This window comes from Dendropsophus ebraccatus, chromosome 2 (genome assembly GCF_027789765.1).
Source record: "Dendropsophus ebraccatus isolate aDenEbr1 chromosome 2, aDenEbr1.pat, whole genome shotgun sequence".
Lineage (NCBI taxonomy): Eukaryota > Metazoa > Chordata > Amphibia > Anura > Hylidae > Dendropsophus > Dendropsophus ebraccatus.
Window position 1 is genome coordinate 109,424,455 of NC_091455.1, and position 26,356 is coordinate 109,450,810.

General features: G+C 37.7%; 1 protein-coding gene across 1 annotated transcript in view; it reads left to right on the plus strand.

The window, feature by feature from the left end:
- The window catches only part of LOC138784618 (cadherin-10), a 123,618-nt gene that overhangs the window by 49,750 nt on the left and 47,512 nt on the right, over nucleotides 1-26,356 (plus strand). The window contains exons 3-4 of the mRNA XM_069960241.1: nucleotides 19,538-19,791; nucleotides 21,222-21,358. Of these exons, the coding sequence (XP_069816342.1) occupies nucleotides 19,538-19,791; nucleotides 21,222-21,358 (391 nt within the window). The remainder of the gene's footprint in view (nucleotides 1-19,537; nucleotides 19,792-21,221; nucleotides 21,359-26,356) is intronic.

Below are 26,356 nucleotides of genomic sequence, written 5' to 3' on the forward strand. Positions count from 1 at the left end.
TTGAGTATCTGGTTATGCCCTTTGGCCTATGCAAGGCCCCAGTGGTCTTCCAGGAGTTTGTCAATGACGTCTTCCGGGACCTTCTGTACATCTGTGTCGTTGTCTATCTGGACGATATTTTGATCTTCTCCCCAGATCTGCAGACCCATGTAGGTCATGTACAAGAAGTGCTGCAAAGTCAGGCCATACAAAGATTTCTAGGATTCGCCAACTACTACCGGCAGTTTATACCCCACTTTTCCACCGTGGTCTCTCCAATTGAGGCCCTTATGAGAAAGGGTGCTGATACCAAGCAGTGGCCCATCGAAGCGGAACAAGCTTTTGCTAAGCTAAAGTCGGCCTTTGCTTCTGCTCCTGTACTGTCTCGCTCAGATCACGCCAGGACATTTTCCTTGGAGGTTGACGCCTCTTCAGTTGGGGCTGGGGCAGTCCTTACCCAGAAGAACTCATCAGGGAAGATTCGAACTTGTGGTTTATTCTCGAAGACCTTTTCTCCGGCCGAGAGAAATTATACCATAGGAGACCGGGAGCTACTGGCGATCAAGTTGGCCCTTGAGGAGTGGCGTCACCTTCTGGAGGGGGCAAGGCACCCAATTAACATCTTCACTGACCACAAGAATCTTCTTTATCTCCAGTTGTATTATACCACTAATTCCACCTGGATAGTAAAGAAATCACCAAATTACCACAGTCTAACCCTGGATTATATACAGTCTACCATTTCCTCAACATCAACACCTCTATAAATATTTTATACAGAAAAACCACAGTGAGGCTAGTTCACATTTAAAATCAATTACTTTATTATAAAATAACAACACACAAAAAAGAATTGCAATAATAGAATAGACCAGCAGATGGCAGTGTGCAAGCAGACAGCTATAATTATATAAATTTATGTTCTTATTACATCAAGGGTAGTGATATGTATTCTACAAACTCCTTATATGCAGGTTAGTACTAGTATTATCGCCGTCGTCCAAAAACCATAAAGTCCCAAACACTCACCCATATCTGCTGCTGTGTACCTGCCACCGAATACCCCTCAACGACGTTTCGCGTTGGTTTGCTTCCTCAGGAGGGTGTGGCTTAACCCCAGTCTAACCCCATTATTTATATGGTGCCGGGTTGTACGAGTATCACATCACTTCCGCTTCCGGCACTCAGCGCTGGAACGCACGCCCGCCGCGTGGAACGCATGCAGACATGCGCATTGCGGATCTTGAGGCCGCTTTGGAAGGATACCCGTACCTGGATCCCGGCTCCTGGCGCACCACCATTGGAATCAGGTAATAAATAAAGTGCATGTTTCAACTATCGACTACCCAGACATGAGACAGAATAATATATATAGGACCTCATCTACAGACTACAAACACTAATCTACATACATAAGAGTGATAATGTACCCATTAAAGTGCCAGAAAATCTATATTAAAAAATCACATAATATTCACTTGTGAATAGTGTTGTATTCTATGTGCAAAAATCACAATTATTTTGTGAAAAATATGTAAAGTGCAATGTCCATTAAAGTGCGTTTATTGTAATATAAATAAATATGTGCATACTATCCACTAAAAAGTGCCAGTGCATGTCAATAAAAAAATTGCAAAATTCACAATCAATAATTCACTGCAATAAATCACTGCAATTAATCTAAATATATAATCAACCACATAATAAAGTATCATAATTCTTATATACCAATCCACCCCATCCTTTGACCACTACATACCCTTTCCCTCTCCGCACTCCCCCCCACCCCTTACCCCCATATACCCACACACCCATACACATAACTTAAAACCACTTTCATATTTACATACATCCATCCATACACTCTAAATATCCAACACCGATTATTGTGTCTATATAGTTCCTACTATTGTGCTGTAGTCCATATTCCATGTCCATCAACTTTCATTCATTATTCATACAGTATTTTTTTCTCTCTCATTTCTTATCTTCTTCTTTTCTTTTATTTTGTTCTTCTTTTCTTTATAAAATATATCTATGGTAGATCGATCACATGGCATTTTCCAAATAGTTCATCATCCATGACTCCACGGTGAAAAAAATTCTCATATATCAGCACTCAACATGAAATCACTAAAAAATACACAAAGACAAAGGTTAAAACCAAAATTTTAAAAACTGATATTACAAGAATGATACAAAACTTCTCTGTTCATTTAAACCCATAGGGTGTAGCGTACCAAGAGTCGTTATCCACCTGCATTTTTTTTTTGGGCCAGAATCCTTCTCATGTTTTCCCCTCTGATGCCACCATTGATCCTTTCTATTCCTCTCACTTTAAAGGACTTTGGGTCGCAATTATGGAATATTTTAAAGTGCCTTGGTATGGTTTTGAGTTGACCAAAGTCCTCCTCCTTTGCAGCGATTATCCCTCTCACATGTTCCCTTGTCCTTATCCTCAGTTCTCTAGAGGTTAAACCCACATAGGTTTTTTCGCAGCCACATGTGGCATAATAGATAACACATTTTGTACTACATGATATATAATCACGAATTTGAAAATTTATCATTCCATCTGCTGATTTAAAGCTCACTGCTCTTTCTATATTAGTGCATGCCACACATCCCCCGCATGGATAACAACCCACTCTTTGGGTGCTGGCACCGCCAAAAGGACATTTCCTCTTAGGTGCGTGGTGACTCCGCACCAAGAGGTCCTTTAAGTTTTTGCTCCTGCGAGCTGTCATCATAGGAGAATCCGACAGTTTTTTAGCCAATACTGCGTCAGTGCACAATACTGACCTTTTTTTTTTTTCATGATCTCTCTCATCTTTTCCCAGTCTGTTTTATATGTAGAAATAAATTGAATGTTATTTTCACTAGCTTTTTCCTTTATTTTTTTCTGCAATAAAGCTTCTCTTCTTGTGTTTTTGGCTCTTTCATACTCTCTCTTTATTTTCCTCTTGCTATATCCCCTTTCAATAAACCTATCTTTAAGGTCTGTTGCCTGTTTTTCGAACAATTCCTCGGACGAGCAAATACGCCTCATCCCGTGGAATTGTCCAATGGGTACTGCCCCGATTGTCGCTGGTGTGTGCGCTGAAGATGCATGTAAAAGGGAGTTCACTGAGGTACTCTTCCGATATACATCGGTTTGTAATACCCCATATGCATCCACTTCCAGTTGTATGTCCAAAAATTAAATTTTTGTTTTACTGTGTTTGTAAGTGAGATGAATATTAATTTCATTTAGATTAAGCTGTTTCATGAAATTATGAAGCTGGGACTCCGACCCCTGCCAAATAAACAAAATATCGTCTATATAAAGAAGCCAGCGCTGCACATGGGGAACGGCCCCCACCCCCCCATCCTGGAAGACCGTCCTCTCCCAATACCCCAAGAAGAGGTTAGCATAGGCAGGGGCACAGGCCACCCCCATCGCAGTGCCGCGTATCTGTAAATAAAAAACTTCCCGGAATACAAAAAAATGGTGGGTCAAAACATAACCTAATAGTTCCAAAATTAAATCACAGGTGTCAGAGTCCCAGTTGCTCATCCTCAAAAAGAATTTTACAGCTTTTAATCCTACCTCATGCTGTATACACGTGTACAATGATTCCACGTCTGCTGCAACTAGAAACATGTCAGAATCCCGTCGATCCTAGCCAGGGTGTCCGTAGTATTTCTGATATAGGATGGCAAATTCTCCACCATCGGTTTCAAATAGTAATCTAAAAATTTACAGATGGCATCACATAGTCCATCTATTCCTGACACTATAGAACGCCCTGGAGGATCAAGGGGATCTTTGTGGATTTTTGGCAAGAGGTAAAATGTTGGAATTTGGGGATACGCCTGTACCAGGCCCTCAAACACTTTTTTCGGTATCGTATCTCTGTCAACTGCTCTTTGTAATATGGGCATTAGTTCTTTTACAAAGTTATCCAAAGGGTTAAACGTAAGTTTTTTTATATGTGGACCTGTCCCTTAGTTGTCTCAGGGCCTCCCTTTCATATTTTTCTATCGGCCAAACTACGATATTCCCACCCTTATCAGACCCCTTGAAGACTACGTCATCCATAGCCTGTAGCTCTCCAAGGGCCTGACGATGGGCTGTATTCAGATTGTCATTCTTTACAGATGGTCTTATTTGTCTAAATTCCTCCTCAACCAATTTTGTGAAGATGTCAATCTGAGGACATAGTGATAATGGGGGAAAGGTCTTGTATCTAGGTAAGATGTTGTCAGGGAACCTACCTTGTCCCTGACTGTCTTGTTCATGCAATAGATCTTCTAAAGCATTCAATGCTTCCAACTCCAAGTCCTCCTCCTGTTTGTCCCCCATTGTAGATTTTGTATGAAGTTTCATCAATAGTAACTTTCTCGAAAATAAATGTAAATCCTTTAATGCTGTAAAAAAATAAAATTTATTACAAGGTGAATAATTATGATACGTTATTATGTGGTTGATTATATATTTAAATTAATTGCAGTGATTTATTGCAGTGAATTATTGATTGTGAATTTTGCAATTTTTTATTGACATGGACTGGCACTTTTTAGTGGATAGTATGCACATATTTATTCATATTACAATAAATGCACTTTAACCCCTTAACGACATCGGGCGTAACTTTACGCCCTGATGCCGGTAAGGGAGTTCAGAGCGGGGCCGCGCGGCGACCCCGCTCTGAACCGCGGCGGTCCCGGGTGCCACTTGTAGCCTGGGACCGTAGGTATTAGCGGGCACGGTCCGATCGCCGTGCCCGCTAATACAGTAATCAGATGCAGCTGTCAAACATGACAGCTGCATCCGATTACCGGACGCAGCGTCATCCCTGGTGTCTAGAAGCCGGCCGGGGACCGCTCCAAGATGGCGCCGTCCTCGGCTCGGCACTCGTTTACTTCCGGCTGTAGCAGTACTTCTTTCTGTGGCCCCACTGTCTTCCCTGGCGGCAGCAGGGCTGGTTCCTCAGTCTCCTCATCCTCCGGCTCCCTGTCAGCTCGACGGGCGTGTCCCTGTCTCCTAGGGAGCGCGCCCGCCGGCTCTGCTACAATTTAAAGGGTTAGTGTGCCTTTAATTGGCTGCTGCTCTGCAGCTCTCCTACAAATTGCAACCCTGCCCCACCACAGGTGTTGGAGCCTCTGCATGCTTTCCTTAGTGTGTAGTCCCAGCTCTCCTGTATCCAGCCAGTGTATCCTGCCTGTATACTCCTCTCCTTGTATCCTCCCTAGTGTTTCCAACCTACTGCCATCTGCCTACTAGTCTCCAGCTGCACCTCGACACCACCACCACTAGCAGCCAAGCCAGGGGTAGCGACCTGGGGGTCGCCTGCCGCAGCAAATCCGTTCTGCCTTGCGGTGTGGCTCTGGTGAAGACCATCGCTAGTGGTGGCACAGGGGAACCACAACCCCCAGTGTTACAGGTATTAGGTGATCACTAGTACAGGGGGCACTCTGGAGGATTAGTGCATTTGATCAAGGGAGGTGACCTAAAAAGCATGGTCGGCGATTATGCGGATCCTATGCTTTATACTTCTCATCCTTTATAAGTTATCACATTACTGCCCCTTGCCATGAGGCATGAGACAGAGGGAATGACAGTCACACAGCTGGTTCATGTAAGTATGCAGTATATACACTGCGGGCATAGATATAGATAATAAATACCTATATGTGCAGTATAATTGCTGCTAGTATATATGTATGTGTACAGTTGATTACTAGTTAATGGGGGGGGGGGACATTTTCATTTTCGCTTCAGGCGGCAGAAAAGCTAGAATCGGTCCTGGGTACGGTATGATTTGGGAAATCTTTTTCATGACTTGCCTATTTGTAAGGGGTTAATAAATACTTGCATGCTCTAGATACTGTCAGCATAAACATGGGTCAGTATGGGTACTGTAACTGATATGTGTCTGCACAAACCCGTACACAGCAAGATGTGTAGTGCCCGGTATGTTCTGATATTGTATCCCAGTAAGCATTAACCTTTTTGGTTTTAGCAATTTGTGCTACAGTATATCTTTTGTGGAGTTGCAACTGACAATTTATCCTTCTCTTATCTATTTTGTATTAATGCCTCTGTCAAAGGTCACAACCATATGACAAGTTCAATGATTGACCTTTCTTGGACAACTTTTATTGCAAACCACTGCAAACTAGGAGACTCACTATCTTACTTATTTGTCTAGTCTTTACAATTTGACCCTTGTTAAAGACACTCAGATTTTTTCAACACATGAACTTCAATAACTGACTGTTCACTTGCCACCTTACATTCGTTCTTTGTGTCTTTTTTTTTTTACTAAATATTTTTGTGCTGTGTGTGCACTGTATGAATATTGTATAAGATAGTTTATATATGTAAATATGATTACTTTGCTAAATTTTATATTCATTTATGTGTAGCTATTTAACTTTATGTATATTCCCCTCTAGGACTTGTATTAATTTTATGGATTAGCTAATGTTAAACATAATCGTTTAATATACTGATCCTTTAAATGGTAAATCACTGAGAAAAAAATAGAAAATGTCAAGAAACTGCTGATCTTCAATCAACACTGGCATTTATTTTCAGTTGAGATGCAATTTCCTATTAAGAATAGTTTATAGTGTGAAGATTGATCTAAATGTGAAACTTTTACTGAAATTGTGAAATAATTGTATAATTTATTATCTTTTTGTGAAGGGCCCACCAGATCGCTCATGTACACGCTAAGCCTGTCCGCCATCAATTTGGATAAAATCTTTATGTCCTGGTCTATCAGGGATATTGGCCTGTAGGAATTATGGCCCAAAGAGTCCTTACTGGGTTTTAGCAGCAGTTTGATGTGCGCAAGATTTGAGTGTATTAACAGGCTGCCTGTACTAATTATCTTGTTATACAGTCTGGCAAAGACCGGGGCCGTCTGATCACAAAAAGCTTTCTAGAATTCTCCCATAAAGCCATCCGGACCCGGGGCCTTGCCCGAGTGTAGACGCTTAATGGTTGCTGATACCTCCTGTTCCGTCACTTCTGCATTTAGTCCGTCCAGTTGTTCTTGTGTGAGTGTCGGTAGATTGACTCCATCTAGGAATCGTTGTCCGTCTGTCTGTTGGGGAGGGATGGGGCTGTAAAGGAAGGCATAGAAATCTCTAAGTGATTTGCTTTTCTCCTTTGGGTTTGTCAATATCTGATGTGCAGCAGTACGCAATGCTGCGATCTGCATAGGCGGGAATTGTCCTTTTGCTAGTCGTTCAAGGAGACGCCCTGATTTATTTCCAAAGTGAAATAATTCGTTTTGGAAATGTGACCAGTGGATTCTCTCTCTCCTGTCTAACCACAGATCAAAATCTTGTTTTGCCAGTTTCCATGCCTCCATCAGGGGTGAGGCTGGGTTCGCCAAAAATGAGGTGTAGGCAATACGTAATTTTTCACTGCCCTCAGAGTAATGATTGGCCACTTTTTTGCGTATACATAATTGATAATTTTGCCCCTGAAGACTGCCTTAGCGGTCCCCCAGTACAAGCAAGGGTCATCTTTATGTTGCTCATTGGTCTACTTTACACCATGTTTGATAAATCTCCCCCCTAAACTCTACTATTAAAAATGGCATACACTACAATGTACAAGTATTGGATGACTATTTGTTTTCACATTTTCATACATTTTTTTTTTATCTTCACAGAAAATAATTTAGTTTTTATTTTACTGTTTGTGCACCTAGCCAAAACATGCATGCTTTTTCCATAGGGCAAAGGTAATAAGCTGCTGCTTTTATTTTTTGCCATGGGCTTATTTCTCAAGTATGCAAAGAATCAAGGATGATTTATCTAACATGCCAGCTCCTTGCATCCCAATAACTTTCATAAGGCTATGTTCCCAAATGTACAGATGAGTATATACAAAGGCTGTTCTTGTTCTATAGCCAGAATTAATGTTCATGATTATGAATTCCGGCCATAGTTTTACAACAATGGCCGTGGCTTAATGTTAAACAACGGCCATTCACTATAGAACAGCCATTGTTAGTAAATAGTGGGAACATAGCCAAAGAGTATCATACTAACATATATATTAGATTAGTTAAATGTGTACAGACAAGTGCCAAAAAGAAAATAGCAGTAGCAACATTTTTACTCATTTAATATCTACTCAAAAAAATCCTAGACTAGTTAATAACTGTACATTAACACATTAAAGGTCCCAACTGCATCTTTTTTTTTTGGCAATGAAAAATTCTAAAAAGTCTCTAATGGTCCATATTTTCAAACTGTAATAGTCTGTTTTTGCCACCCTTCGTGCTTACAGTATAATGTTTGCGTTAGAGCATACCCAAAATTATATGGAAATATACCTAAAATTATATGAATGGACAGTACAGAGATCTTTGTAGTGATCTTTTTACTCTAAGGCCTGTAACCATGACAAGGGGGCATCCTCTACATCTAGAGGAAAGAAGGTTTCACCATCAGAACAGACCTGGATTCTTTACTGTAAGAGCAGTGAGATTATGGGACCTCTGGGAGGTCTGGATATAAAAATATAATAATACAAGTTATAGGCATTAGATTTCTGGTGATACATTGATCCAGGGATTTTTTAGAGCCAGAAAAGAATTTTCTCCCCGTGGTGGGGCAATTGTCAGCTGCTTCATTGGGGTTTTCGCTTTTCTCTGTATCGGCACAGTGGAGCTCCTCTGGGTTGAACCTGATGGACACTTGTCTTTTTCTGCCTTATTGTCTGTGTTAGGCTATGTCCACATAACGTCAAAAATATTAAAAAGGCGGCCAATTTTCATATTTAAAATAATGTCCGTTTTTGCCGAGATTTAACTGACTGCAATGCAATGCATTGAAGTCAATGGGAAGACGGACGACCAATGCACACAGCATATTGAATAACGGACATTTTTGTCGCGGGCGTCAAAATAATGAACATGATCATTATTTTCGGACATCTTTTGCAAACAGCTGACGTTTTTTATTTGTAGTTCACACATAGTTTCCCTTTTGTCACCGTTCTGTCTCCGTTTTTACTATTAAATTCAATGGACTTTTCAATTAAGCCACATCCAAAGTCCAATTGGTAACCCCAAACTAGAATAATGTACAAACACCCGTCAGTGCACTAAGGGGAGGTCAGGCTGCTAAATAGCGTCCGTTATTTTAGACGGAGATGAAAAGACGTTGTGTGAACATAGCCTTACTATGTTACCTTCACATTCCTCCTTGCTCAGTCTAAACCACATGGAAGTACTGTATGGGTCTTTGACATTACTGTCTTGCAGTAATTTTGCATAACTTTATACAACTGTGCTCTGTACTTTTAAAAGTAATACTATCCACAGTTTTGTTTGTGTGCCATTTACTTGTTTAATGCAAGTCCTAGCTTTATTAAACATCAACATAATGACATCTCCTGCTATGACATCAATGATCGGCGTAACCTATGGTCTTGGCTGTTTAAACCTTTCCACAGACTTCTTAGTTACATGAACCAATACTGGATGACCCTTTTGTGCAGTCAGCCCTGGGGACCTAGAAAGGACCTGAAAGCTGTCTGTGCTTTGCTCTGTTGACACATTAAGTTTTATACTAACAACAGTCTGTGTCTTTATGACAGAAAACAAAATGTGTTAGAATACAAGAGTATGCTTATAGTAAACAAACTAAACAAATAAAAAAACAGCAATCATTTAATAGCAATAAATAATTATTAACAAACAATAAGTCATCAAAAATGTACAAAAAAATATTAATTTAAATAAAAACATATTTCTTAGTAGTCACATAACCATAAATTCCTGGTTTCAGAATCAGGGGAGCAGTCCCACAAAGCAAAGTTGACAAAATAGGATTATTACCACATACGTAGTGTATGTGTAAAAGAGTGCAATGGTGCTATGGGGTAGTTCTAAAAAAATGGAAACAAAAAAAAAAAAAAAAAAAATCTTTCTAATCAACTGGTGCCAGAGATCTGTAATTTGCTTTTAATAAAAAAAAAAAAAAAAAAAACTCAAGTCTTCCAATTCTTATCAGCTGCTGTATGTCCTGCAGAAAGTGGAATTCTTTCCTGTACTGTCATATACTGGAGAGAATACACCACTTCCTGTAGGACATACAGCAGCTGATAAGTAATGGAAGACTGGAGGGGTTTTTTTTATAGTAAATTGCAAACATCTGGCCCTTTCTGGCATCATTTGATTTAAAATATTTTTCTTTTGTGAACTTCTCCTTTAAGTAAAATAACTTACATCTCTGTTGTTTTTCAAGGTGAATCTGATCTATTTCTAGTTTCCATTCTGAATGGTGACCTTGCTGTTGCTGTGAAACAGTGGACACACTTTCTCACGTTCCCCCTTGCTTGCATGTGCAGTGAGGACTAAATGCTAACATTAATGGGACAGATCAGGACACTTCAGTTGAGTGCATCTTAGTGGATGCTCCAAAGGCTAACAGATTATTAAACACAGCAAACACATAGGAGATAAGTAAGTATATATCTCTCAATGAGCACATTTTCAGAAATTCTTATACATTATGCATTTGAAATATGTTCCAGTTTACAAAATGTATCAGTTTAGACCTCTTCATCTTCATATAACTGCCCCTTTAATTCAATAGATTAATAGGTGTGATATGTGAATTCTATAAAGAAAAAAAAAACTACCACCCCCAAATTTATATTTTTTAAAAATTAAGCATTGCTACCAAATAATATATCGTGTTAGGAGTATCCTAAGATAAATAAGATAGATAGATAGATAGATAGATAGATAGATAGATAGATAGAACCATTGTTTGCTAAATAGTCGTAAGCCAGCAGAACCCACCTTTATTTGTTTATTTATTTTTGTCTCATATTATTTCATATCATTCCCTATCGAGGGACTCGGGTCTGAGCACCTTATTGAATCCAGTCATGACTGTCTGCAATGTGCTCAGATTTGTAATATCTATGTGCAGAACAGCCTGCTTTCCATCAAATCACCTGATAGCTCAGAGCAACATTATTGCAGCTGATGGAGCTACAGATGTTGTGTAATTCAATCTTCTGTCCTCTTGTGTCAGTGGATATTTGAGGACATGGTGAAATGTGACAGGGGCAGAGTCATGATATGTGAAGGGGATCAAAACCAATAAAAAAGAATGGTCAAGAGGATAGATAGTAGAAATATAAATGCGCAGAATAAGGCCTTTGTAGGCTTATACACAAAGGGTAGAGTCTATATCTGCAATATGTATACACAAGAGGCAATAAAAGCTTGAAAGCCCTGGAGGACATGACCCTCTCTGCCTCAGTTATACTGTTTTTGTCTTTATTGCACTTGTGTTTGCCACATGCTCCATAAATAAGTAATTTTCATAATAATGATTATGTAGGATAAGTCAGCACGTATATCAGATCTAGAAGTTTTATACATTTAAAATAATACTGAAGCAATGTATGGCTATGTTCACACAACGTCAAAAATAGAGAAAACGTGGCAGATTTTGAAATTTAAAATAATATCCATTATTACCGCAATTTAACTGACTGCTATGGCAATGCATTTAAGTCAATGGGAAGACGGACATCCAATGCACGCAATGCATTGAATAACGGACGTTTTTACCGTGGATGTCAAATAAATAAACATGATCATTATTTTCAGCCGTCTTTTGTAAACAGCTGACTTTTTTTTATTAGTTGATTACACAGTTTTTCTTTTGTCACCATTCTTTTTCAGTTTTTACTATAAAATTCAATGGACTCTTCAATTAAGCCGCAAGCAATTAAGCCCCCCCCCCCCCCGCTACATAGTCACGGAGGGGCGATCCTTGCTTCCTTACCCAGCCGTGGTCTGCGCCATTATGGCCTACGGGTCTGCGCCGTTTTTTTTTTGTTGTTGCTCTGTTCAAAAAGATGCTCGTTATTTTCAGTCTAAAATAACGGATGTTTTTTAGCACCCTTAGTGCAATGACTGATATTTGCACATTATTTTAGTTTGGGATTACTAATTAGACTTTGGGTGTGTCTTAATTTAAATTAAGACCATTTAATTTAATAGTAAAAACGGAGAAAGAACGGTGACAAAAAAAGAACTGTGTGTGAACAACTAATAAAAAATGTTCACTGTTTGCAAAAGACGTCCGGAAATAATGTTCATGTTAATTTTTTTGACGTCCGCGGCAAAAAGGTCCGTTTTTCAATGCATTGTGTGCATTGGACATCCGTCTTCCCATTGAATCCAATGCATTGCCATTGCAGTCAGTTAAATCGCTGCAAAAATGGACGTTTTTTAAATAGTGAAATCGGGAGTATTTTCTCCATTTTTGACGTTGTGTGAACAAAGCCTGTGTTAAATTTTTTTTAAAAAGTTATTATTAATAAAAAGCCCCCTCCCCTAATACAAGTTTGAATCACCCCCCTTTCCCCATGTTATAAAAAATAAATAAATAAATAAACATGTTTGGTATCGCCGCGTACGTAATCACCTGAACTATTAAATAATCACATTCCTGATCTCTCACGGTAAATGGCGTAAGCACAAAAAATTCCAAAGTGCAAAATTGTAATAAAAAGCGATCAAAAAGTTGCATATGCGTAATCAAGGTACCGATAAAAAGAACACATCATGGTGCAAAAAACTACACCTCACACAGCCTCATAGACCAAAGGATAGAAAGCGCTATACGCATGGGAATAGAGTGATTTAAAGGAACATATATTTGTTAAAAATTGTTTGAATTTTTTACAAGCCATTACATAAAATAAAAGTTATACATGTTACATATCATTGTAATCATAACGACTTGAGGAACAAGTATAGCAAACGGCGAAGAGTGTAAAAACAAATACCCCTAAAAATTTTTAAAAATATATATATATATATTTTTTTTCAATTTCACCACACATTGAGTTTTTTCCTGGTTATGCAGTTTACTTTATGAAAAAATTCAGCCTGTCATTGCAAAGTACAATAAGTGGCGCAAAAAATAAGGGCTCATGTGGGTTTCTAGGTGATAAAATGCAAGTGTTATGGCCTTTTAAGCACAAGAAGGAAAAAAATGGAAGAGCAAAAATGCAAATTGGATCTGTCCTTAAGGGGTTAAAGAACAATGCCCTCTAATTTTTAGACCCCCCTTCCCCCATGGGGGAAATAAATAAATACTGTCTTTGTTGCCCAGAGCACAAAATTTATTTTAACTACGTAGCCCGAGAAAAAAAAAAATGTTGTGACCACTTGCTGAGGGCAACAAAGACTGTTCCATTTTGAAACTGTTTTGGTTACGTAAGTGCTGTTGCTCTCTATAGACTTGAATTGCAGGCTTCAACAACCCTATGACATTCAATGAATCTGGTGGAAAAAGCTATTAGCATATTTAGCTTTTTCCAATGTTTCTATTTATGTATATGAGGAGAAAAAAAACTATAATAGGGGCACCGAACCCCTGTTTCTAACCAGATAAAATTTTTATGATAAAAGTTAAAGTTGTATTCCTCTATAAGTTAGTGTTGTCATATTACGAGGATATGTTATAAATTCATGATCAGCAAGGGTCAAGGCTCTTGGACCTTCACTTATTCCAGAAACAATACAGCTTCCCATAGATGTGAATGTTTTGTTTTAATACAATGGATCGTTCAGTGTGAGCATTTTTTGGAGTTTGAGCAGATGGTCGGGCACCAATCAGGAAAGTCTGAGAATCCAAAATATTAAAAGCAGCTGCATAATGTTTTGTAGGCTACCTTTATGTCTCCCAAACATCTCGGAATTGGCAAGGCATGATGCTATTGGTTGATCATGAAGGTTAAGAAGTTGGGGGCTCCATGAATTAGGTTTAAGACCTTGAGGAATTGAGGGACAACTTGTTGTTTGTTAAAAGTATTTATATTCCTTGAATTATTTTTGAGCATTCTGTGCAGTGTAAGGCTATGTTCACACAATGTTTTCTCAGCTCCGTTTAAAAGGACGCCCCTCATTTTGAGTCTAAAATAACGGATGTCATTTAGCTGCATAGCCTTCCCTTAGTGCAATGACTGGTGCTTGCACATTATTCTAGTTTGGGGTTACTAATTGGCCTTTGGGTGCGGCTTAACTGAAAAGTCTATTGAATTTAATATTAAAAATGGAGAAAGAACGGTGACAAAATAAAAACTATGTGTGAACAACTAATAAAAAATGTCCGTTGTTTGCAAAACACGTCAGAAAATGATGATCATGTTCATTATTTTGATGTCTGTGGTAAAAACGTCCATTATTCAATACATTGTGTGCACTGGACGTCCGTCTTTCCGTTGACTTCAATTGCAGTCAGTTAAATAGCGGCAATAACGGGCTTTTTTAAAAATATCAAAATCTGCGGTGTTTCTCTATTTTTGACGTATGAACATAGTGTGTATTATTCTGTTGAGACAACTGTTCTTAAAGTATACCAGTGCCATGAAGGGATGTTCTTTAGGTACATGATACATGTGATGGTGAAATCCACATGAATTTGAGGACCCCAGGTTTATCTATCATAACATTTAACAGAGCATCACACTATCTCTACTAGAATGCATTTTTCTCATAGTGCACCCCGATGCTGTCCGTGAGTCTTTAATTTGATTTAAAAAAAAAATATGATTGTTTTGATCAGCCCACCCTTGTACATTGTCACATGGACTGGTCCTGATGCTAACATACCTATTGTAGGTGCTTGCTCTACAGTAGACTGATCAATATGACACTTTGACCAGTGTGCAACCCTGCTATCGTAGTCAAGGTAATTTGTGCAGCAATACCAGCTTTGTGGGATAAAAGCAGACAGGCCAGCCTTTTTCCCGATGTGCAACAATGAGCCTTCAGTCCCTTCCTATATACAGTATATCGTTAGAAAACAAATCTGTCTTATCCATGTGCAGAATTATAAGAGCTTATGAATATTTGAGGATGCATTTATACATATATATATATATTTTTTATGTGTCAATATTTAATGAGACATGTATAGGCAGGTAAGATATTCAATACTTGTTAGTGACCCATTTAGGATTTGAGGGCATATGAAAATCATTTACTTTATTGAATTATTTGTGGTAGGTAAAAAAATAAGGCTACAAATGTTTGTTGTTTTGTTTTTGTTTTTTTTGTTTTTTTTACAAGAATAGAGTAATTTTCATGATAAAACATTTTATTTTATGAGCATTTATTATGGAGCATAACCCCTTTATATATACAAACACAAATACACACACAAACAGTATTTTGTTGCAGTTTTTGTGTCAGTGTTTCAATATTGTTTGTTGTTGTTTTTGCCTTTTTTCAAAGTCATATCAGAAATTGATCCAGCAGGGAGAAGTAAAAGTCTTTCCTTTGTAATTCTCATTCTTTTTGAATTGACTACTGGCTTCAACTAAAATAAACACTGACTAGAAAATTGCTATCAAAGCTGCTAGAAAAAGCTATTTATGAAACCTCCCCTAAAACAGTGAACTTTAAATTGTGACTACAAACAAGTGACTACAAAAACTTTGCAATGTGTCTTATTCAAGAAAAACTACCTTGACAATACTTCTCTGTGCTCCTTATCATATGCAATGACTATGTTCTTTAAATTCACTGCCAAAATTCATCTTTAAAGTAGAGATAGATCACTGAGGGTTCAGTTTACATACTGTACATAGAAGTCTATGGAGAAGAGAGAAAAGGAAATACAATATATAGTGAAATAGTAAGTGAGACATACATAAATACATACATACAGAGACATTGCAATCTCCAAATAATGTTTTACTGTCTCATCCTAGTGCTGGATTCAAAGCAAACTGATAACTATTGTTCTGTAATGTCCTCAGCTGATGCTGCCTCCATGGTGAGTTATAGGGATATAGGGGTGCTACATCTCCCCTTCTCTGTGTGTTCTCTATGTACCAAACACCATAGTGATGACAACCACATGGAAGATGGCAGATTATGTGTATGTCCAACTGAAAGTTGTAGATCTCCAGACAGAGTTGATGATGTTACAGTAACTAAAGGGCTAAAGCTGTACTCTGGGCACCTTCATTGTGGCCAATGAGTAGAGATGAGCGAATCTTTCGTACTTGGTCCGAAAGCAAATCACTCTATTGTCATGCCTGTTATCCCGGCCGCATAGTTGCGCTCCCGGGAATATGCGGCCAGAATATTCCAGGGAATCGATCTGGAATTCCCTGGAATACCCTGGCCGCATATTCGCGGGATTGCATCTATGCGGCCGGGATCACAGGTATGACAACAGAGCGCAGATGCCGTCGGACCAGAAGTCCGACGGTCCGCTTATCACTACCAATTAGGGTCTGAATGTATGGCATAGTCTCTGACTCTAGGGCACTCCATTAATAGTGGTGTCTGGGTGTAGATGTACCCATTATGTTAAGAGCAAATAGAGTAACTGAAAATAATTGTGACTGGACACAGATGTGAACCTGGACAACAAAAGTAACTTTACTGAGCTTCCTTTCATTTTTGAAGCAAATACAGGATACAGTTTCTGCTAAAGTTGGTAGCTTGCATATGAATTTAGCACTTTAACTTTAAATATACAGTCCAGTTACTCCAGTACCAGCCGGATGATCTTTGCTATCGCTGAATTCGGATGCGGGAGAATCTGTGGGCGCCCGCTTCGGAATTCCCCGCTGCTCACAATAGATCGTGTGGCCGGAGCCGCACGCTCCATTGTGTGAACTGACAGGATTTTCTGAGGCCGCTGTTTCTTAGCATCCACAGAAAACTGCCATGTCAGTTTCTTGCGGCGCCGATAGGAATCCTGGCCGGAGTGTATACCATGTGTATACACTCCGGCCGGGATTCCATAGAAGGCAGCACTACATAAATATGCAACACCGGCCATGATTATTACGTAGCTTATGTATTGTGAACATAGCCTGAATCTACTTCCACACAAAACTCATTACTCCTAGAATGAATACTGGGTTTCTGCAGTAGCTGCTCATTTCCATCCCCTATGAAGCTGAATTGAGAAACAGAGAAAACATGCAGTGGGTAAGACAGCCAAAACATTTAGAAAATTATATAATACATCTACAATTATTCCTCATGAACAAACACAAAGCTTATGCTGAAAAGTTAGGTAAGGTTCAAACTCTGTGTTTAATGTGTTTTTTAAGCTTTTAATAAGCATAAAAATGTACACATAGGGAAGTTAAAAACAGATTCTGCTGTCATAAAAATGGAAACCAGTAGAACGTGAAGACAAAAGGTACTGTTAACCCAGTCTTACCTACAATGTCAGGTATGACAATATTTTTACAAAAGACCATTTCCAAAGTACAGTATCTGAATTGTTTTACTAGCATTAAACCAGGCACATACGAATAAATGAAATTATACACCAGTGACATTGTCTCTTTTTACTAAAGAACTCAGTTAATAACCCTCAGTGGTTTTGGAAGCATTCAATACTATGTAAGGTTTATGATTGTTCTACTTAATAGTCTTTGATACAAGCAAAAGTAAGAAATGTCAGCTATTCTAAATGACAGGCTTGTAGAATGAAGCAGTACACTATTTTAGAATCAATTGGTGGCCTTGCATTTGTCAGCTGAGATAGGAATTAGTCTTTAGAGGCTGAAAGAGCAGTTAATTACCAGACTAGAGTCTGCATCAAGAATGACTCACAGGAGGAATAAGAATAGGTCACACGAATGACCTAGTAGTAGAAAGGCAAGCATATACCTTCTGGCTAATACCCATTGGAGTAGCAGAAGCTATGTAGTGCTATAATTGTGATAGAAAGCAAATGAATAGAGATTTCCCAGCCTGTTAAGAGAATGCAATGCTTGAACTGTCAGGATGTTCCATTTGTGAGATGATAAATACATTTTTATAATCTTTAACTTTCTAGTTTCCAGTAGTATTGTCATCCCTAAAGTAAGCTTCAATACACATTTAACTGGAGGGAAAATTGGCAAACCAATTTTCTAAATGTAGTAAAACCTACAAAAACTGCATAGTGCTATATTTTGTGATGGTAATTCTTCACTTATTTTTTTAAAATATTTATTGCAATTTGTTTTACACATTGCTGACTATAAAAGGATGCAGAGGACAGCGTTATATGTTAGCTAATGATATCAAGGCTAAGTTAAATTTTATTAGCAGGTGTATTTGAATTTAACAATGGGGACCCTTTTTCATCTTGGATTGTACCTCAGCAGACCTGCACAGCTTGGACCACTTTTATTTTTATAATTCCTTTATTTTATAACTGTTCCATATATAATGCAATTTACCTATCAAACATATATATAAGAAAATATATGTACAATACCATATGCAGGGAGGGATAAGGAACTATCCCAATAAAAGGAATAACCCCTTAAATAAAGAAGCATACCACTGGTAATAAAAAGTTACCTAAATCTCAAATGTAAAAAATAACAGTAGGACATCTATTAAGACATGTTAACATTAAGTGCAGTAGCCTAAATGCATTTTTTTTTCATGTAGTATTAAGCACAGAGCTTGAAAAGAGGTTGATACAAAAGAGAGGGGAAGCACATTTAACCAGTTTTCTTTACACTTTTTCTAATTTTTGCATCAATTCCTTGACTTTGACTTTGCATCATACACAGCAATTTCTGGAAAATGGTCACTGTTTTCTTTCATATAGTTTTTGAGCCAGATCAAGAAGTGGATCAAGTGGGAAGGACAAGTATTGGGGGGAAGGGGGGGGGGGGGGGTGCGACTTCCATTGCATAGGCTCTACTTCAACAAACAGTGCAGAGGCTTCAGGGTACAGTGGGCAGAATTAGTTTAGAGATAGACAGTTGACAGTAAACAATTTAAATGATTTTCTAAACAAACACACTATATATATACAGTCCTTTGTCTGCATAGCTGTTGGAGATATTTATACTGCCTGTAATGGGAGCCTTATGCACATTTAAGATGATTGGGCCATTCTGAGTTTGAGTCTATCTTCTCTATGATTCATAGCAGTCACAGAGACTATCTGCATATGGCTATGTTCACAAAACGTGGAAAATAGAGAAAAGGTGGACGCTTTTGCTATAAAAAAAAAGTTCCTTATTGCCGCAGTTTAACTGACTGCAATGGCAATGCATTAAAACCAATGGAAAGAGGAACGTTCAATGCACACAGTGTATTGAATAACAGACATTTTTACTGCGGATGTCAAAATAATGATCATGATAATTATTTTTAGACGTCTTTTTCAAACAGCGGACGTTCACACACAGTTTTTCTTTTCTCTCCTTTCTTTCTCCGTTTTTACTATGAAATTCAATGGACTTTTTAATAAAGCCACACCCAAAGGCCAATTAGTAACCTCAAACTAGAATAATGTACCAACAGCCTTCATTGCAATAAGGGAAGGCCAGGCTGCTAAATGACGTCCGTTATTTTAGACTCAAAATGACGGGCTTCATTTTAAACAGAGCTAAAAAAAAATTGTGTGAACATCGCCTATGCATGCAGAAAAATTATAAGATAGAGAACAAAAGAGAGATGTGTGTTAATGTTTATCTTGTTAAACATGTTCAGTGACATTTTTCCCTTTTGTTTTTTTTTTCACACAGAAATTGGATTATGAAAGTAAAAGATTGTATACCTTAAAAGTAGAAGCTGAAAATACACATATAGATCCCCATTTCCACTATCTTGGTCCTTTTAAAGATACTGCAACTGTGAAAATCTCAGTAGAAGATGCCGATGAGCCTCCTATTTTTGGCCGACCTAGCTACATGTTTAAAGTCCATGAAGACATCGAAGTTGGGACTATCATTGGGACAGTAATGGCAAGAGATCCAGACACTATTTCTAGTCATATAAGGTAATTTTAGTGTGTTAAACATTTAATGTTTCCTTCAAAATTATTAAAAAAGTAGTGACATTTTCCTCACATGGGATGACTTACTAAGACCGGCATAGCTCACGCTAGTCTGAAGTAAATTCTCTGCCCCTGCTCACATTAGCAGATTTATTAAGAGGCACCAACCCCTTAATAAATCTACCTGTGTAGTTCAGGCCATGCATGGCCCAGGGAATACATCAGCTCTATGGTGGCTTAGATTTCTGCTATGATTTATGCTAGCTCTCTGTCATCATCATACTAACTCTGGTGGGTTGCTGTGGACCCGCCTCTTTTATGCCTTACTCCTCCCACTTTTTTAAAAGTGGTGAGCATGATGTAAATCAACCAAAATGTGTGTGTGCGAGTGAGCAGTATGCAAAAATACACACGATAAGGGATCAGCAATCTTCAGATAGATAATAACTAATATGGTTTTTCCAATAATGAACAAATATGGATTTAGCAGGCTTTTTCTGCATTGCATTTTCAGTGCAGTACATAATTTAGTACTGTAAAATATATTGTACTACTTTATATTCTGGCATTCAAATAGGGAAATAACTGAATCTAGTGATGAACATGTACCCAGGTTTGGTATCCCCTCTGATTTAATTATACACAGCCCCTTGTTATACTCTCCATGCATAAACCTACAGCAGTAATTTGTATTTGTTTCAGATAATATCTGAATGAGATTTTAAAAATCCTTTTCGGCAACAATGACCCTGTTTAAAAATAAGGAGCAGATTTGTAGTTGTAGAAGAAGAAATTTTATCCAAATCCTGGTGCCTGAGGGGACTCGAAGGACCTTTTGTCAAAAGCTGACTTATAAGTATGAGTCCACTGTATTAATGAGGGGTGGTCATTTCCTTCCTGTCCACTGTTTGATGAACACTATATAAATATATAAAAAAAAAAAAAATATTTATATATATAAAAATATGTGTATGTATATATATATATATATATATATATATATATATATATATACACAGTGCAGTAATACCTATCTTCCTATTTACAGCATATTAGGTGATATTTACTAAGCAACACAGTATGCTGTCCTTAAATAAGGAGGCACGCACGTTATGCGTACATTGTATCCCTAAGGTTATGCATTACTTTAACAATCTGAGTATTGGAATATAAGTTCAGTTACAAACCAGAACATAAAGTAGTTTCCTGCAAGGTAAAACTTTGCACCATCACACTAAATTTCAAGGCAAAAGTCAATATTTAATAGATATACTGAATCCTGCTCTAGTCGTTTGTTATATGGTTCTGTTCTAGGTATGAATATATAGTGAAAGCTGGAAGCACTGTGGTAGATTTTTAAAATGAAAACTAGTATTAAACAAGCCATATTTTATAGTAATAGTATGTGTTTTATAAACATCTTTTCCTGCTAGGTTCTCTCTGGATCGACACACTGACCTTGACAGAATTTTTAATATACACTCAGGAAATGGATCAATTTATACAGCAAAACCTTTGGACCGTGAAATATCCCAGTGGCATAATCTAAGCATCATAGCTACGGAAATTAGTAAGCTATTTCATAATTATACTTGTTTACTGTGTATTCTTCATTGCACTATCATCAATTGCTCTAATCGCCAAAATCCTATTCTGTGACCGTAATATCTTTAAAAAATGATGTGCTTCAAAGGAACAACTTATTTATACATTCAGCCGGAGTGTGTACAGAAACTCAGAATTTCCCTCAGGTCACACTTTGATTCTCTCTGATTGTCAGTGCTATACTTTCTATCTAAAGGCTTTTATTTTTATTCAATCTCTAAATAGTGTACATGTAACCTTTGGGACTATGATCTATATGGCCCGTGTTATTTTAATACTTCTTCACCCTAATGCACAATATTTAGAGGTTTCACTTTAATGATTACTATGTATGTCAGGGAGGAAGCATCACTGTTATTTTGTTGCAATGAAAGATTGAGTTCCTGATACAACCATCTTTGCAAAATAATTTTCTAAATGGAGAGTTATTTGAAAATGAGAAAAAAAAGGCTAGGAGAGAGGGAGGTTTTTGAGTTCCAATAGAAGTATTTTTTTCTCTGTATTTTTTCTAATAGCCTGCTTGCTAAGGTGATTTTTGCTCTTTGTTTATTCTTTTTAATCCAAACATTGGAAATACAAAAAGCAATTTAGTGCAATTCTGTTTGTATGTTACATAAAAACATAATAAATAAGGAAATATAAATAGAAATATCATATCATTAAATAATAATAATAATAATAATAATAATAATAATAATAATACTATGATATTAGAACCCTGCTCACAAGAGTTTACAATCTATGAGGCAGTACAAGTGACACAAGATATAAAAGTGCTTATTTTGTACATCTTTTATACTAATAAGAATAGTATATGTAGGACACAATGGTATATTTTAGTAAAGAACGGACGCTGGTTGCAATGGAATCAGCGTCCATTATTTACTACAAGTCAATGCAACGCCGCCCACTGTGTTGACAAATCATTATTTTAACACCCGTTCTTTAGAATAAGCGTAAAAAAAATGTTCATGGCCGTACCTTACATTGTAGTGAATGGTTAATTGATTTGCGGGCACACACGACGGTGTCCGCAAGTCACCTGCTGAATGCAGCCCAGCAGCCAACAGTTTAACAGTGTCTGTCCGTTGTTAATATAGCCTAAGCGTGGATGAGCCAGCTGCCCAGCCAGTGTATGCCTTGATATAGGCTATGTCTTTTTTCCTCGGCCGACAGTATTTATGATCATTATTGACGGCTGTTATGATGAAACAACAGTTTTTGTTGTTGTTGTTGTTGTTGTTGTTTTTTGCATACGAAAAGACGTTGCTGGATGAAGGGATAATAATGGTGGTAAAAGGACAGAGGTGATTTTTTTTTATGTTTCTACGTTGAAGTAATGAGATGTGATCCCTCAAAAGCTGAGATAAGTTAAAAAATAACTTGTATTAAGCTAATTACAAAAGTATCAGGAACCAGACATATGTTCCAGGATATACATCTGAAACTTGCAGCCTTTATGTGCCTAGACAATTGGCTTATGTGCTATGCAGAAAAGTATTACCTTAACTCAGTTCAGTATGTATCCTGTTTAGCTTTGTGTAGCTTTTTTTCACCATACTATTTACTGTCATTATCTTATATTTTGTAGTTTTGCCATCACCCTATTATTTAATGTTATTATGGTGCTGCTACTAAATGCTAGTCTACTGTAGGTCACAATTTTTTGGCTTGTAATTGGTGCACAATCAGTGACTTAATTACCTCAGCTTTTGTTCTGACTGAAGATCATTTTATTTTTTGCTGTTTTAGATATATTGGTGAACAGTGAAACAGTGATCTTTTGATATATGGACTCTTTGGTGAGCTTTATTTAGGCAGTAAGAGAGGGGGGGCAGATGGCCCATTAAACAAGAGCCCACCATGTTTAGTGCTTACGCTGGCAGTAGAATGAGCAAGGGATAGATTCTTATTAAGGGCATTCCTATATGGACAATTACCCTGCCTAGGTATAGGGCATACGTATACAGGGAATAACAGGGTAGGAGTTAGACCTTCATATTTAACCCAGAAATCCCTTATGTCCCATTCCATGCAGTATATGTTTGTTTTGCTATTGACAAGTGTTGCTGTAAAACATTTTAGTGGAGGATCCCTGGCACTTTTTAATGAGTTTAACAAAAGTTATGTTTAAATAACTATTTTATGTTTGTTTTTCTAGTCTTTGTAATGCCTTCTAGACTACTATAGGTTAGAGCTCATAGATGATTTTGAAGCACCATATTCATCAATAACAGCTATAACTCTATAATAAAGCATGCTAACAGGAAGTTAAGCTTGATAGTTTATGAAATGTAAAGTACTAATTTTGCGTTGGTACCACACCCCTCACCTTTTTCATAAATTTAAACCCACCTTTCTTAGTATTTTTTGGAGGTATCTGGCACCCTTTTCCACATTTTTGGACCTGCCCCATGGTTATCTCATACTAAGCAATGGTCCAAGCCACTATTAATAACATTTTTGACATTCAAATTCCCCTGACCCTCTTCATTTACTTCTTCATCTCCCTTTCTGATTGTTATGGTTGGTTCCACTGATATGTCTCTGATGCCCCCACCAGGCCTTATGATGGAACATTTTTCCATACGGTGGCCTTCCTTCTTGTTGGGTGTGCCACCCTGGTGCATTTGCTCTATGATAAATCTATAAAGCATTGCTTGATCTCTGCATTTGTTCTTTTCCCATTTACATGTATGAGGAAATTTGTGGGAGAGAAATGTATTACTTGAATGACAGCCCCCATATTAGGCTGGGTTCACACTACGTATATTTCAGTCAGTATTGTGGTCCTCATATAACAGTAAATAACTGCCATTATTTCAATACAACAGCCGTTGTTTTAAAATAACAGCAAATATTTGCCATTAAATGGCGGCCATCCACACAATTTCAACATTGTCTGAACAGATCCTTTCTGTGTTTTAAATCCACTCCTGGTTTTGGTTGCAATATGAGGACCACAATACTGACTGAAATATATGTAGTGTGAACCCAGCCTAAATGTGCTACAAATAAAATAATAAAAACAATTACAGTCAGTAATATTTCAATATCTGGATAATCAGTAAAAACAAATCTAGGTTATACATCCTGTTTAATGCTTTGAGGACCAGGCCCAAAATGACCCAGTGGACCGCGCAAATTTTGATCTTTGCGCTTTCGTTTTTCCCTCCCCCCCCCTTTTAAGAGCTCTAGCACTTTCAGTTTTCTATCTACAAGGCCATGTAATGGCTTGTTTGTTACAGGAATAGTTGTACTTTGTAATGGCGTCTTTCATTTTACCATAACATGTATGATGGAATCCCAAGTATATTATTTATGAAGATATAAATAGGTGAAGTCATAAAAAATAATGCAATATGGTAACGTTTGGGGGGTTCCTGTGTCTACGTAATGCACTATATGGTAAAATCGACATGATACCATTATCCTATAGGTCAGTCCGAACACAACCATATGCAGGTTTACACAGATAATGTTTTATATATTTTTTAAATGAAATCCTTTTTTTTGGCAATTAATTATTAATAAAGTGGGCCTATTGTGACGCTTATATGACAGTTATATTTTTTCACCTATGGAGCTGTATGGGGTGTCATTTTTCCTCCATGATCTCTAGTTTTTATTAATACCATATTTGTGAAGATCAGACGTTTTGATCACTTTTTATTATTTTTTTTTTTATATATAATGTAACATAAAGTTAGTAATCCACAAACTTTTTTCCCTCTTTTCGTCTACGCCATTCACCGTTCGCATTGACGCTGGTATATTTTAATAGATCGGACAATTATGCATGCTACAGTATATTATATCTTTATTTATTTATTTTTATATGTTTTATTTATATAATGGGAAGGGGGGTGATTTAAACTTTTATTGGGGAAGGGGTTGTGGGGTAGTGTTTTAGTGATTTTAACTTTTTTTATACGTTTTAAGTCCATTTGGGGGACTTGTACATTAATTACTTTAATTTTCTACACTGATCATTGCTATGCCATAGGCTTAGCATTGATCAGTGTTATCGGCACTCTGCTCATTGAGCCTGCCTGTGCAGGATCAGTGAACAGATCATCGATCGGACCACGCGGAGGCAAGTGAGAGAACTCCAGTGGTCCATTTTAACGATCAGGACCCCGGCAGTAACATTCCGGGGTCCCGATCGGTAAGTGACTCCCCCTGTCACTTACACTTAAACGCCGCAGCGTTTAAAGAGTTAATGTCACGCTGCAGCGCAATTGCTGCAGCGTGATTGCTGCAGCGTGTCATTATTGGTGAGGTGCCCAATGCTGATTGTAGCCGGCCCCCACCTGCTATGAAGCGCGCTCCTGAGCGGCTCAGGACGTACCGATACATCCAGGGTCGTCTGGGCACAGACTTCCAGGACGTACCGTTACGTCCTAGGTCGTCTAGGGGTTAAGCCAGTTCTGACAATACAGTATGAGTTTGGTGTAAACACTAATATGGTGCTTGCTATATTTGCATGGAAGTGTTGAAGTAGTACATATAACAGTAAGCTGCTGCTGTCATCTATAAAGACTGCTTCAAGGTACTCTAGTTGTTATTTTCTACAGAAAAGAAGAAAATTGGGTTACTATCTTCAACTAATAATAATTTTTTTCTCCACAGTATGCACCACACTCCTTTTCATCTATCGACGTTTATTTATTTATAGTAGTAAATCATTTATCAGCATGGCAAATATTACCAGGGACCAATTCATTGAGCTGAATAAATCTGTCATACTTAAGATATATAGTACTTCATTCTTTATTATTTTTTATCATTGATATAAACAATTTTATAGACAGCATGCATTCTATGATTGTAGTGGCATCATATTATGCATCCTCTGCTTTTATACACATTCTAAATATCTTATGCTTTAGTCCATCATTATTAAAACTCACTCCCAAGATCTAAACAGGCAGTTTTCAACAGTGAGCTCTGTTAACAAAAG